General features: G+C 33.1%; 1 protein-coding gene across 4 annotated transcripts in view; it reads left to right on the top strand.

Moving 5' to 3' along the window:
• KIF21A (kinesin family member 21A) overlaps positions 1 to 14153 on the top strand; it is a 165165-nt gene that overhangs the window by 106494 nt on the left and 44518 nt on the right. For all 4 annotated transcript variants that reach the window (XM_082634700.1, XM_082634701.1, XM_082634699.1 and 1 more), the window contains exons 12-16: positions 6847 to 6922; positions 10067 to 10184; positions 10561 to 10749; positions 11193 to 11392; positions 12505 to 12612. In XM_082634700.1, the coding sequence (XP_082490826.1) occupies positions 6847 to 6922; positions 10067 to 10184; positions 10561 to 10749; positions 11193 to 11392; positions 12505 to 12612 (691 nt within the window). The remainder of the gene's footprint in view (positions 1 to 6846; positions 6923 to 10066; positions 10185 to 10560; positions 10750 to 11192; positions 11393 to 12504; positions 12613 to 14153) is intronic.

The following is a 14153-nucleotide window of genomic DNA, read 5'->3' as shown; positions in this document are numbered from 1 at the left end:
TGTGGTAAGAGCAATTCAAAAGGGAATAGGAAAAGGAAAATAGGGGAAAGAAACTTTGTTTCCCTTCCATGAATGTTGACCAACCTTCGGGGGAAAATATGAATTTCTGCCTTAGCCATTCTCTCTTATTCCTACCTACTGACCTTCTGTGTCCCCATGAGGTCATGTAATTCTTCCCTAGCCCAAAGTACTCCCAATTTCAAAATCACCTACTTTCTTCTCTCATCTCCTTAAATTCAAAGTTGGAAGCAAAGCCATCTGACTAGAGAAAGGAACTCATTCCAGTGGAAATGACTTAAACTAATAAAATTCCTCTAGGGATATTTGTAATTTTGAAAGAGGAAGCATTAATCCAACTATTGAAAATTTGGGCAGCAACCTCATAAAGAAAAAAAATTAAATAGTGTAGGGAAGATTTTTGTTACCCCTTTTGGTTGACAGTTTCCAAAACCTATCTGGGGTTTGGCCTTTGGGTTCAGCTTTGCTCAGCTGTCCCAGTTCTCATAGCTACTTCTGTTTCTCCCACTGAATCCACAAATTCTTTAGAAGCTCCATGTCTTTTCATTTACTTTGTTTTTGTGCTGTTAGCCTTTGGTTGTAGTGACTACAGGGCCTCTGACACCAAGTGTTGGTTGGTGGAGGTGCAGCTGTATCATTTTTATGTCAGAAGCTACATTTGTGTTCAAGGAGGATGCCATAAGTCCTGTTTTACATGAAATTTTCACCCTCTTGTCAAAGTCTTTATCTAAACTACAACCAATTGCTAAGATGTGTGGTTTAAAGGTTGGCTCTTCTTCCTGTGCTTATTTTCTGTTGAGCTGTAAAATAATCCAAAAGTGTAGGTAGTAAGCAAATAAGGAAGAATAATCGAATAGACTACATTGACTATTTTTTTTAGTTACACAAATGTTAGAACGGTTAGCAAGATTTGTCATCCCCCCCCCATTTAACTATGGAAGAGGTATTATAAATGGAACTAAATGAAATAAAGACTGAACTCCTTTAAATTATGGAGAAGTATCAGATTATTAGTTTATATCTCTGCCCCTCTACTGTCATTTGGAACTATTGATTGTAATGTTTTTTTAAAGAGACAATTGGGAAGGCATCTAAAGTTTATCTACTTATTAGCTCACATTATCCATATGTTTTAATATAGCTCTCTAGTGTAAGGTAAACAATATTTCTTCATGTTGAAAATAGAAAATTTGGGTTTTTTACTAGGGAACCATATCCTTTGAGTCATTATAGCTAATTATCATCAGTATAAGCCTAGTTTAGACTTTTTTTTTTTTTTTTACTTTTTTTGGTGTATATGGCTAAAGAAAATTTACCATTCATACATTAATCCCCATATTTTTGGATATCTAACTTTAAATGACTTGCATTATAAAAAATTCATTCATCAGACTGCATTATATTTGTATTTAGTGGTGTCAGGTTGAAACTCTAGAAACATAGAGATTTCTTAGGTGATGGCTTTTCTTACCCTTTTCTAAACATTATACTGGACATTTTGATCTCTGGTGAATATCACTCTGCAGAATTTTTTTCTCAGAAAGATTGCTAGTCTCTTGCAATAGCAGTATATAAGTTGATTGTGAAAAACAATCACAGGCCAGCAAATAAAAATCATGTTATAAAATTAAAATGAGAACTGCCTTGATGAAATAATTCATAACTAAGACTCAGTCTCTTCATTTTAAAATACTGATGATTCTGAAAAAAAAATTTTTTTTTGGAATCCAGGCAGAAGTGTACTATATCAAGATTGCTATATGCTTAATCAGAGCCTAGCACATCTATCTTTTTGTCTACATGAGAGATACTGGTATTCAGTACATTCCACTGAGTAAAGATTCCCAATTCTGTGTATTGAATATTCTTTAAATGTCAAAGCTTTTAAATACATATTTATAGTTTTTCTCATACTTTGCTAGTTGAAAAATAACCTTACTAATGGAAAGTACTACATTTCCCATTTTATTGCCACCTTTGCCTTAGATATATCCCTTTGGTAGTCTAGTAATTAGTACAGTGATATTAATTTTCAGTTAATAAAATTACAGTTTTCCACTGATATCATAACAATCATATTCATTTGACCATAATACCATTTCATGTATAATTTTGAAATAGAATTATTTTTTAGATTTAGTGATGTTCACATGTAGTATATTGAAATAGAAAACAAGTTTAAAAATTAGTATCCTAGTATGTAGTATTAATGGTATTTTCATATTATGGTATAAAGGCATTACTTTTTGAAGCTCTTTTAATGATGCCATTAAAAGGTATTTTGTAAAGGTTTACAAAGGAAGAGAGGATATCATTGGAAGTAGGCTTTTGTTTTGGAAGCTGAGAAAATTGATCCATTTCAGGTTAAGAAAAGCAATGGCATCCAAATACTCTTACTGTTTATCAACTTTATAAATTGAGACTGTACATTTTACTGCTGAATAATTTCAACTGATAGTCTATATATACTCTTCTTAGATATAATGCTGCTTGTTTTTCTTACTTTTTATTCATACAAAATGTATTGCCTTTTTACTGTGTATTGTCCTTTGATGATATCTTTTAAAATTTATTTTAAAGTCTTCAAGCTCATGTATCATTTTTACCTTCTTATCACTTTCGCTTTTTACTGTCTGGTTTGTCCTTCATTGGCTTGGCCTTCCAATACTGTGCCTCGTGATTTTGAAGGCTACAGAAACTTGAGGAAAGCAATCGAGAAGAAAGAAGGTTGGAATATTTCCCAGGTTTTTTATTAAAATGTCATTTAAATACTTAGTTGCCATTCAAAAGGATATATGCTGTAGAATTATAGATTGGTTCAGACTAGATTAGCTTGGTGCTCCTAAAAATAAAGATGATTTTATAAAATTAACAAAAACACTGAAAATATTAAAAAAAAAACTTTTTGAGAATAAAGACCAGTGGTTATATGAATTAAAATTCAGGAATTTCATGTGAATTTAGAATAGATTATCATAATTTTGACGGCTAAAAATGGCCCAAGAACCCCACCCTTTGATTTTCAGAATATACCTTTCGGAAACTTGTGAACAGACAGGGAATTATTAATTCGGTGGGAATTCGCATTTTGTTGCAGCACATGCTAAGTCATGGGTGGGCTCATTCTCATCTCTTCCTTATTTTGTGTAATCTTTGTTGGGAAAACAACGTTAAAATGGCAACAAAGTAAAAGGAAACTGTGGCCTTACTACAGATAAGATTTATAAGGCATATTTAAGGTGGAATTAGAAAAACAAGTTTTGCTTTTAAAATGTACCTGAAGTCAGCATCAAAAACAGGATCTTCTCTTTTTTTTTCCATTTGAAATTTGAGCAAAATTTAGAAACACTACTTTTGAACTCCCAATATAATAAAAATTTGCATTTTACTCATTCAATATTAAGATTATTTAACCAAGTATCAAGTAGTATTTTACTTCTTATTAGAACTTCTCTTTATAGATTTTTCTAAATGTCTCATGATTACAATATCAAAATGATTAAGGAAATAAACTGGTTTCAAAATAATATTAACTATTTTAGAAGCACCACTTTATAATTTTATTTCTTACTAAAAATAAGCCTTGAGAACTTTTACTGTGCAACAATTAAACTAATCTCTTACTTTAAATAGCTGAAACCATAAATTATATTTTCTTTAAGTTATTTAATAATTTACATTCCACAATTATACCCTACATATTACATAGTATTCTAAAGTTTCTATAATTTATTCTAGAATTATATTTTAATTATATAGTTAAAATATAATTCTATAATTAAAATATAATTCTATCTGTAGGTCATCTTAGGACTCACCTAATTAGTTTATATTTAGGACATTATGTTTATCATTGGAGTTAACTTAGAGCATTAAAATGTGAGAAATTTTCTCTTTTGAAAGGTCAAAATAAAATGTATAGTTAAAGTAGTGTAATGGAAACATTTTCCCACCTTAAAATAGTTAAGTCCTTTAAATATACTTAATGAATAGCATTTGCCTCCAATTTTTATATGATGCCTTATAGATAACAAAAGCAGAATTGTTTGGTGTTCTAGGACAGGGCTTCTTAAACATGAATGTGCATATAGATAACCTGGAGTGTTGATAAAATGAAGATTCTCACTCAGTAGGACTGACATGGAGCCTGAGATTCTACATATCTGACAAGCTCCTGGGTGATGCTGATGCTTCTCTGTCCGTGAACTGAACTTTGAGGACTGGCTTTGGAGTCATGACACCTGGTTTTAAGTCCCCTTGAGTTGATAAGCTTCACCAGGCCACAGTTTCTTTTTTGGTTGTCAACAAAAATGTTGACATTGCTTGTCAAATGTCAAAGGGTTTAAATTACTTGATCACTAGTGTTCCTTCCAGCTCCAAGATTCTGATTCTATGTAAAGTGCAAACTTACATATTTTTCATTGTTGCTTAGTTATTTTAGATATAAAATTTCCCCACTTTATTGAAGGAAACTTGAATATTTGCTGTACAATAATCATAAAGTATCAAATTGTGTACTTTAAAAGCTTAAACCTTACATGATTTATACAGGTAAATTAATAAAGTTAACAACTGCTGATTTTTCTGCATCAGAATTGGCACAAACAACTTATAATACATGAGTTAACTTCATATATAAGTGAAAATAACATTTGTTAAGCTGGATTCCGGTGACTTGGAGGGTGTAGGAGGGTGTGTTAGGTCAAGTATTTGAAACAAGGTGGTTGTATGGCTATAAACCTGAATAAAAGGGAATTTGTGTTGGAGCTTGAAGTAATGAAGGAACTGACAATAACAAAAATTGTATGCTGCAAGATTTGCTGGTGAGGAAGGGAGACTGCATAGGGGTGGGGATAAGAAATGTGGTGGGAGATATCTTTCCTAACACATGCTCCTTTCCTAGTCTTAAGCCTTAGGCCTATCTCAAGTATAGCACTACTTGAGTACATCGTGCTGGCCTTTGAATCAGATGATTGGATGAAGTGGGAGTTTCTTTCTAGATTTTCATCTTGAAATGTGTGATGATGGAAAATGAACAGTCCTATTATAATACAAGTGATGTAAGAGAGGCATTCAGTATATTCAACATTTTTCTCTAACAAGTGATTTAACAAACTCATGGAACCTTGTTATAGTTTACTTGATTCCTCTCCAGTTAAGAGGATTTTATTGATATTCCTACTGGTAGTTTCTTCTCACTCTAGTAATATGCTGTCTTCCATGCATCTTTATGCATCTTTCAATTTGTACTATTCTACCCCAACATAATTAGTGTGTGAGACACATAGGCAGAGGTTCCAAACAGAGGTACTCATGCACAATCATAGAGATTAATATATTTAACAAACACTTCATGGACATTTATTATGCACATCCCTTGGGTACTGGGCATGTAATGCTGAGCCAAACAGACATCCCTTCCCTCATGAGGCTTACAGTCTAGTGGGGAAGACAGAAATTACAGAAATAACTACCTAAATAAACGTAAATTAAGAACTCTGCAAAGTGCTTACAAAGGAAAAGTATTTGTGTTCATCTTGTTCTGAGTTCAAAAATGTCTTTGAGAATTGGGACCTACAGTTAAACATTAGAGTTTAATAATAATACCAGCACCTAAATGAGATTAATTTTTTAGCCTAGAAGCTAAAAATAAATCCATGTAATAGGGCAATTATTTAATGTAGCAGAATATCTGAAAGAAATGATAGCTGTTATAAAGTTATTCTGGTAAAAATTTTAAGCTCTTTCTAGAAGAATTTTATTTGGAGAATATTGCTTTATTCAAGTATTCTTCTTATTCTTAATGACTTAAAAAGTTAACTATAGCACAAGAAGAAAATTTTCATATGTAAATTCATTTAAAGTTCACTTTCTTAATATTATTTAGCTTGATAAAATGCAGGAGTCTAATGAACGGAAGTGTAACTTCTGTGCATAATTGATGGTGGTTGCTAAACCCTGAAGGGTCAGAGTGATTTAACTATATAAAAACTTTGCTCACTATAGAGTCTTCTTTTTCTCATGGCCGCTAGGGCTGAAGTAATTAGTTTAGCTATAACATTATGTGACATTTGTATATATCAATAGTTAGGGCTGCTGTACCGATACCTGAAGAGGAAGCTTTTATTTGTATGGTGAATCTTGTGGCAGATCCTGGAATTTCCTATTCAATCAGGGGTCAGGCAGAACTTCAGACAGTTCTGATGTACAGAGACCCATTTCTGTGAGAACATTATGAGAAATAGCCCTGTGCTACAGGTATAACCTAGGAGAAAAGAACCTGTACTATTCTATTACCAGGGGAGACCTGAACACTGTGATGGATGCATCCCGTATAGACAAACTTACTGTGGGCAGATGTATTCTGATCTTTAAATTTATTCTTAAATGTATTAGGACATTAATAAAAAATGCAGTTTCTATATCTTTGTATTAAGATGAGGAAAATTTATATATTTAGATGAGAAAACAAAAATATTTTTTATTTCCATTGAATTTAATTTGCCTACATTCTAGTTGATTGAATGTTATGGTGACTAGTTCTTAGCTGTCTCATCAGGTGTCATGCTCCAGGGTATAATCTATTCCTCAGTGTTTCTAGAAAATAAGATTTTCTCCATTGATATAAATCACTGTACTATGAGTTGAATGGCAGTTTCAATTTTCCTCTGAAGCATCATACATGATAACTTTGCTGAGTTAAATGATGAGCTCTTCTAGTTTGTTTTCAAAAATAATTGATGGTTTTTAAAAATCTGGGAGAAAAAAAGTGAACAATTTTCCTCTCTACTTTAGCATCATACACTTTTGCTTCTTTTTTTTTTTTAGTGTGGCTACAGACACTGACCAAGAGAAGAAAGAAGAAAAGGGTATTTCAGAAAAAGAAAGCAATGAATTAGAAGTTGTAAGTATGAGAGAATAAACTTGTAATTTTGAGTCCCTGGATTAGGTTGTTCTTTGTTGCTGATAACTGTACTAACTTATATGTAGAAAAGAGAATCGGTTATCATACATCCATTTTAAATTGTGTCCTTGAGTACTTCTTTTCTTCAGAAATGTGAGCTATTAAATATTAGCAACTCACAATCTTGTGCACTGTGAAAACATTGTGTATGGGGTGATAGAATACTAAGAGAGATGAAGTACTCTTTGATTTAAGACAGAATTATTGTAAAATAACCTTAAAATTGTGGATTGATATTTTTAACTTATGAAAATTGAAATTTTTCTGCTCTTGTATTTTATAATCACAGTCTCTCTCTGTTTTTTTGTAATTATTCATTGAGACTATATTGTGCATATTAAATATAAAGCACCATAATGGAAGCTGGGGCAAAATTAAGTCATACGGCTAGGCACACTTCATAATATTGCGGGAGGAAGAAAAATTTTAACTCTGATTCTGTTTTTTTGTTTGTTCTTTATTGTTTATTTTTTAAATGATTATAGTTGCTTTACAATGTTGTGTTAGTTTCTGCTGTACAGCAAAGTGAATCAGTTATATGTATACATATACATCCACTCTTTTTTAGATTTCTTTCCCATTTAGGTCAACACAGATCATTGAGTAGAGTTCCCTGTGCTATACAGTAGGTTCTCATTAGTTATCTATTTTATACATAAGTGTATATATGTCAGTCCCAATCTCCTAATTCGTCCCACCTCCCCCCTTTCCTCCTTGGTAACTGTAAGTTTGTTCTCTACATCTTTGACTATTTCTGCTTTGCAAATAAGTTCATCTGCACCATTTTTCTAGATTCCACATATAAGCAATATTATACAATATTTGTTTTTCTCTTTCTGACTTACTTCACTCTATATGACAATCTCTAGGTCCATCCACATCTCTGAAAATGGCAGAATTTCATCCCTTTTTTATGGCTGAGTAATATTCCATTGCATATATGTACCACAGCTTCTTTATCCACTGTTGGTGGACATTTAGGTTGCTTCCATGTCCTGGCTATTGTAAATAGCACTGCAGTGAACATTGGGGTGCATGCATCCTTTCAAATTGTGGTCTTCTATGGAAACGTGCCTAGGAGTGGGATTGCTGGGTCATGTGGTAGCTTTAGTTTTAGTTTTTTTTTTTTCCATGAGTAGTTTTTTTTTTTTTACATCTTTATTGGAGTATAATTGCTTTACAATGGTGTGTTAGTTTCTGCTTTATAACAAAGTGAATCAGTTATACATATACATATGTTCCCATATCTCCTCCCACTTGCGTCTCCCTCCCACCCTCCCTATCCCACCCATCCAGGTGGTCACAAAGCACCGAGCTGATCTCCCTGTGCTATGCGGCTGCTTCCCACTGGCTATCTATTTTACATTTGGTAGTGTATATATGTCCATGGCACTCTCTCACTTTGTCACAGCTTACCCTTCCCCCTCCCCATATCCTCAAGTCCATTCTCTAGTAGGTCTGTGTCTTTATTCCCGTCTTACCCCCAGGTTCTTCATGACATTTTTTTTTCTTAGATTCCATATATATGTGTTAGCATATGGTATTTGTCTTTCTCTTTCTGACTTACTTCACTCTGTATGACAGGCTCTAGGTCCATCCACCTCACTACAAATAACTCAATTTCGTTTCTTTTTATGGCTGAGTAATATTCCATTGTATATATGTGCCACATCTTTATCCATTCATCCGATGATGGACACTTAGGTTGTTTCCATCTCCTGGCTATTGTAAATAGAGCTGCAATGAATATTTTAGTACATGACTCTTTTTGAATTATGGTTTTCTCAGGGTATATGCCCAGTAGTGGGATTGCTGGGTCATATGGTAGTTCTATTTGTAGTTTTTTTTTTTTTTTTTTTTTTGTGGTACACGGGCCTCTCACTGCTGTGGCCTTTCCTGTTGCGGAGCACAGGCTCCGGACACGCAGGCTCAGCGGCCATGGCTCACGGGCCCAGCCTCTCCGCGGCATGTGGGATCCTCCCGGACCGGGGCATGAACCTGTGTCCCCTGCATCGGCAGGCGGACTCTCAACCACTGCGCCACCAGGGAAGCCCTATCTGTAGTTTTTTAAGGAACCTCCATACTGTTCTCCATAGTGGCTGTACCAATTCACATTCCCACCAGCAGTGCAAGAGTGTTCCCTTTTCTCCACACCCTCTCCAGCATTTATTGTTTCTAGATTTTTTGATGATGGCCATTCTGACTGGTGTGAGGTGACTTGCTTTTCTCTAATAATTAGTGATGTTGAGCATCTCTTCATGTGTTTGTTTGCCATCTGTATGTCTTCTTTGGTGAAATGTCTATTTAGGTCTTCCACCCATTTTTTGATTGGATTGTTTGTTTTTTTGATATTTAGCTGCATGAGCTGTTTGTATATTTTGGAGATTAATCCCTTGTCAGTTGCTTCATTTGTAAATATTTTCTCCCATTCTGAGGGTTGTCTTTTTGTTTTGTTTATGGTTTCCTTTGCCGTGCAAAAGCTTTTAAGTTTGTTTTTATTGGTTTTTATTTTCATTACCCTAGGCGATAGATCAAAAGTGAGCTTGATGTGATTTATGTCAAAGAGTGTTCTGCCTATATTTTTGCTTAAGAGTTTTATAGTACCTGGCCTTACATTTAGGTCTTTAATCTATTTTGAGTTTATATTTGTGTATGGTGTTAGGGAGTGTTCTAATTTCATTCTTTTACATGTAGCTGTCCATTTTCCCCAGCACCACTTATTGAAGAGATGGTCTTTTCTCCATCATATATTCTTGCCTCCTTTGTCATAGATTAGGTGGCTATAGGTGCATGGGTTTATTTCTGGACTTTCTATCCTGTTCCACTGATCTATATTTTTGTTTTTGTGCCGGTACCATACTGTTTTGATGACTGTAGCTTTACAGTGTAGTCTGAAGTTCAAGAGCCTGTTTCCTCCAACTCCGTTCTTCTTTCTCAAGATTGCTTTTGCCATTTGGGGTCTTTTGTGTTTCCACACAAAATGTAAAAATTTTTGTTCTAATTCTGTCACATAGTCTCTCTTAATGAAGTAATCAGTTTGCCTTGCCAATATTGTGCTATTAATGGACACAAATCACATTTTAGGAAGAAAGTCAAGAAGTGAGTGATCATGAAGATGAGGAAGAGGAAGAGGAGGAGGAAGAAGATGACGTTGAAGGGGGTGAAAGCTCTGATGAATCAGATTCCGAGTCAGATGAAAAAGGTACTTGTCCTTGGTACAAGGACAAAAATTTATTTTGGGTACTTGTTTAAAACATGGCAGAAAACTCTTAACATTCTCCATTTCATCCTTGATAAAAGCACCTTTTATAATTGCTGGCCTATATATGCCCTCCAAGTCTCATGTTCTTCTCTTATTGGATTTAGTCATTGTGTAACTTCCATTCTTATTTGCTACAAATGGTATCTCTTGTCCTTGACCAAAGTGAACACTCTTTATCTTTTTGCCCTTTTTAAATTTTTGGTATATTCAGGATATTTTCCTTATAGCTGCCAAGTGAATACTTGGATACAGATGATGGTTTTCATGCTCTTATTATAGCCTATCCCAGAATTTTTATTTTCCTCTTTTATAATAGCCAATTATCAGGCAGACTTAGCAAACATTACTTGTGAAATTGCAATCAAGCAAAAGCTGATTGATGAACTAGAAAACAGCCAGAAAAGACTGCAGACGCTGAAAAAGCAGTATGAAGAGAAGCTAATGATGCTGCAACATAAAATTCGGGACACTCAGCTTGAAAGAGACCAGGTGCTTCAAAACTTAGGTAAGAATTATATTTAATTCAAATTAAAGTTCAAACTAAATTGTCAAAATAGATTTTTATCCTGTCTTCCTTTACAAGAAAAAAAATAATATTAGAAGTCACATTAAATGTTAATTTGTCCCATTATGTTAAATATTACTGTTTATTTTGTTTTTTCATGCTGGTACCTGTCTAGGCTATTTAATAATTTTTTTCCCAAAGTTGTGGCTAATTGTTTTAATGCCATGATTTATGCTGGGAACTTTTTTAAAATTAAAATGATAAAAACTTCAATAATTGTTAAATAAGAGTAGATATTAAAAGGCAGAGTGATTGAAAGGCATGCTGGACTCCTGAGGTTTGTATTTAGGAGGTAGTTCTTGTCTAAGGTCATGAGTTGTAAATCTGTGAAATAAAAATCTGTGTCTCACACAAACAAATACAAATATTGTTTGGTCATTTAGGCTCAGTGGAATCTTACTCAGAAGAAAAAGCAAAAAAAGTTAGGTCTGAATATGAAAAGAAACTGCAAGCCATGAATAAAGAACTGCAGAGACTTCAGACAGCTCAAAAAGAGCATGCAAGGTTGCTTAAAAATCAGTCCCAATATGAAAAGCAATTGAAGAAATTACAGCAGGATGTGATGGAAATGAAAAAAACAAAGGTATTGATTATATTTTCCATTAACGGTAGATGTTGGTGATGCTTGTGTATTTTGGGACCAAAAAAATTATTGTGGTTCTTCCTGTATTCAATAAAATGTAATCCAGTCTTAGAAATGATACACTTCCTTTTGGCAGTTAGAAGTTGTTTCCTATAGTCATCCATAGTCAAAGTCTTTCTTTGGAGTAGCTGAAAATCATGTGGTCAACAGGGCTTCTCTGACTTTAAAAACAAAACAAAACAAAGCTCTTATACAAACTTAACAAAAGTATAAAATGTTTAAAACATGCGAGAAAGCACAGATAATAACATAATGAACAATATATCCACTGTCTAGGTTAAGGTATTAAACATTGCCGATATGCAGAAAGCTTCCTATATATCTCTTCTTGATCATATTCTCTTTTCCCTGAGAGGTAACAACTATCTTGAATTTGGTGTTTATCATTCCCATGCATAGAAAAGTACAAGTTTTCTTCCCTTGACCACAGAGAGTATGTGAATTCTAATCTGTTACTGTTTTTGTGGTGGAACAGATTATTCTTAACTTCTGGCATGAAAATCAATGTTGTTTCCTTAAAATAGGAAATGTGGAAATGATTTAAGAAGTAGATTATTATGTTGTGTAGTTGCTGATGACAGCAAAAATAGCTAAAATAGCTAGGTGCTTACTATGTGCCAGGCACTGTTATAAGCACAGTGCAGGTATTAACTCATTGAATTCTCAGAGGAATCCAATCCCATAGAACTATTACCTGCATTTTATAGATGAGAAAACCAGTCTAGAGTTGTTAAGTAACTTGTTCAACGTCACACAGCTACTGATAATAAGTTAGATAACAAAAAATCATTCAAGTTATAGAACAGCTGGACATTGAATATAAAAAGCATAGAACACTAAGCAATTTGAGAGAAGTATTTTAGAAATGTATTAGAAATATAAATATATTAATCTTACAAAAATAAGAATTGACCATTTAATGTGTAGCAAAACTCCACATTTTTTTCTTGTTAAATATTCAGAATCCTAAGAACATTTTTCCATACATGTGATTTATTTAATGAATATTGTGATAGGGTAATCACAATAGATGTATTTACCTAATATTTTAGGTTCGCTTAATGAAACAAATGAAAGAAGAACAAGAAAAAGCCAGATTGACAGAGTCTAGAAGAAACAGAGAGATTGCTCAATTAAAAAAGGATCAACGTAAAAGAGATGTGAGTGGACTTTAACTCTCAGTTATGTAAGAATATTGTACATCAACAAGATTGTTCAATAAATGAAAGAAATTTTTTGATAACTTTATTAAATACAGGTTAAGGACAATAAATAAGCATTTTATAATTTGGCATTTATTATAGTATGTGGATTATAGTAATTCCATATAAAATTTTATGAAAAACACTATAATATTATTATAAATTTTATTGGAGGTGTATTTCCTAGATGATCAGATGGAAGAAAATGGCAAATAATGACTGTTTATTTCTAGGGAGACCAAGGAAGTAGTTGCAGTATTATATAAGATAGTAATTTTAAGATGGTTACAAAGACAGCTTCCACTAGAGATTTTTATAAATGTTCCTGGAATAATAACCAGGCTTCACTAGAAGAGGCTTTACTAAGGGCTATAAAAAATTTCATATTCTTTGACCCAAGAATTCTGCTTCCATGAACTCAGACTAAGTAAATAATTTAAACTAAGACAAATTACTTTACAGTGTGTTAAAATCTTCACTTTAGGGTTATTTGTAGTAATGAAAACAGTAAAATCAACTAAGATGTGTGTCAGTAAGGGTAACAGTTAAATAAATTATGGTTCATCCCATTTAAAAGGTGGTTATTCATCCATTAAAAATTAGGATTTGGAAACTGCATAGTAAAATGAAAAATGACTATGATTTCACATTAAGGGTAAAGTAACATTTTATATATGCGTGCTTGTTTACAATGAGGGAAAAATTTGAAGGATACATATCAATATGCTAAATGTGGTTGTATTAGGGTTATAGGTTTTAGTTGATTGGATTTTTTTCTTTCCAAAGTTTTGGCAATATAGTTATTTCTTATGACATTTTTTTCTTAAAAAAAGAAGCCATCACCTTCCTGTCCACAATATCAGTTAGGTTTCAGCCCTTGTTCTTTTTTTCTCACCAACTTTTTATAAATTCTCCCTGAAGAAAACATAAACATACAGGATATTTTAGAAAATAGAAATCTACTTTGGGGGTTAAAGAGGAAATTAAGGGGATAGAGAAGAGTGAGCAATGAGATAGAAAAGTAGATATTGTAGCCAGATGACTCCCATATTTATGACTGTATTTATTTATTTATTTTCCCAGGATATTAATGTATTTTAATAATCAGTCTATTTTATCACTTTCAATTCCTGGGCATTTTAGATCTTGTTTATACCAATACGTTCCTACTGGAATCGAGTAGAAGCACATTTTAACATATTGTCTAGTGGGGCTTTTTTCTGTTTTTTTAAAAAAAACAGAAAATTTATATGCCATAAAGTTCACTGTTTTAAACTATACAATTCAAGATTTTAGTATATTCACAAGTTTGTGCAACAATCACCACTCTAATTCCAGAACATTTTTATAATTCCAAAAAGAAACCCCATACCCATTAGCAATCACTCTCCATTCCTCCCTGGCTCTTAATCTACTTTCTGTCTATGGATTTGCTTATTCTAGACATTTTATATAAATGGAATCATACAATATGTAGCCTTTTGTGTCTGGTTTCTTTC

The sequence above is a fragment of the Mesoplodon mirus genome (assembly GCF_964341445.2).
Source record: "Mesoplodon mirus genome assembly, chromosome: 11".
In the NCBI taxonomy this organism is placed as follows: Eukaryota; Metazoa; Chordata; class Mammalia; order Artiodactyla; family Ziphiidae; genus Mesoplodon; species Mesoplodon mirus.
This window is presented reverse-complemented; position numbering and strand designations above follow the sequence as displayed.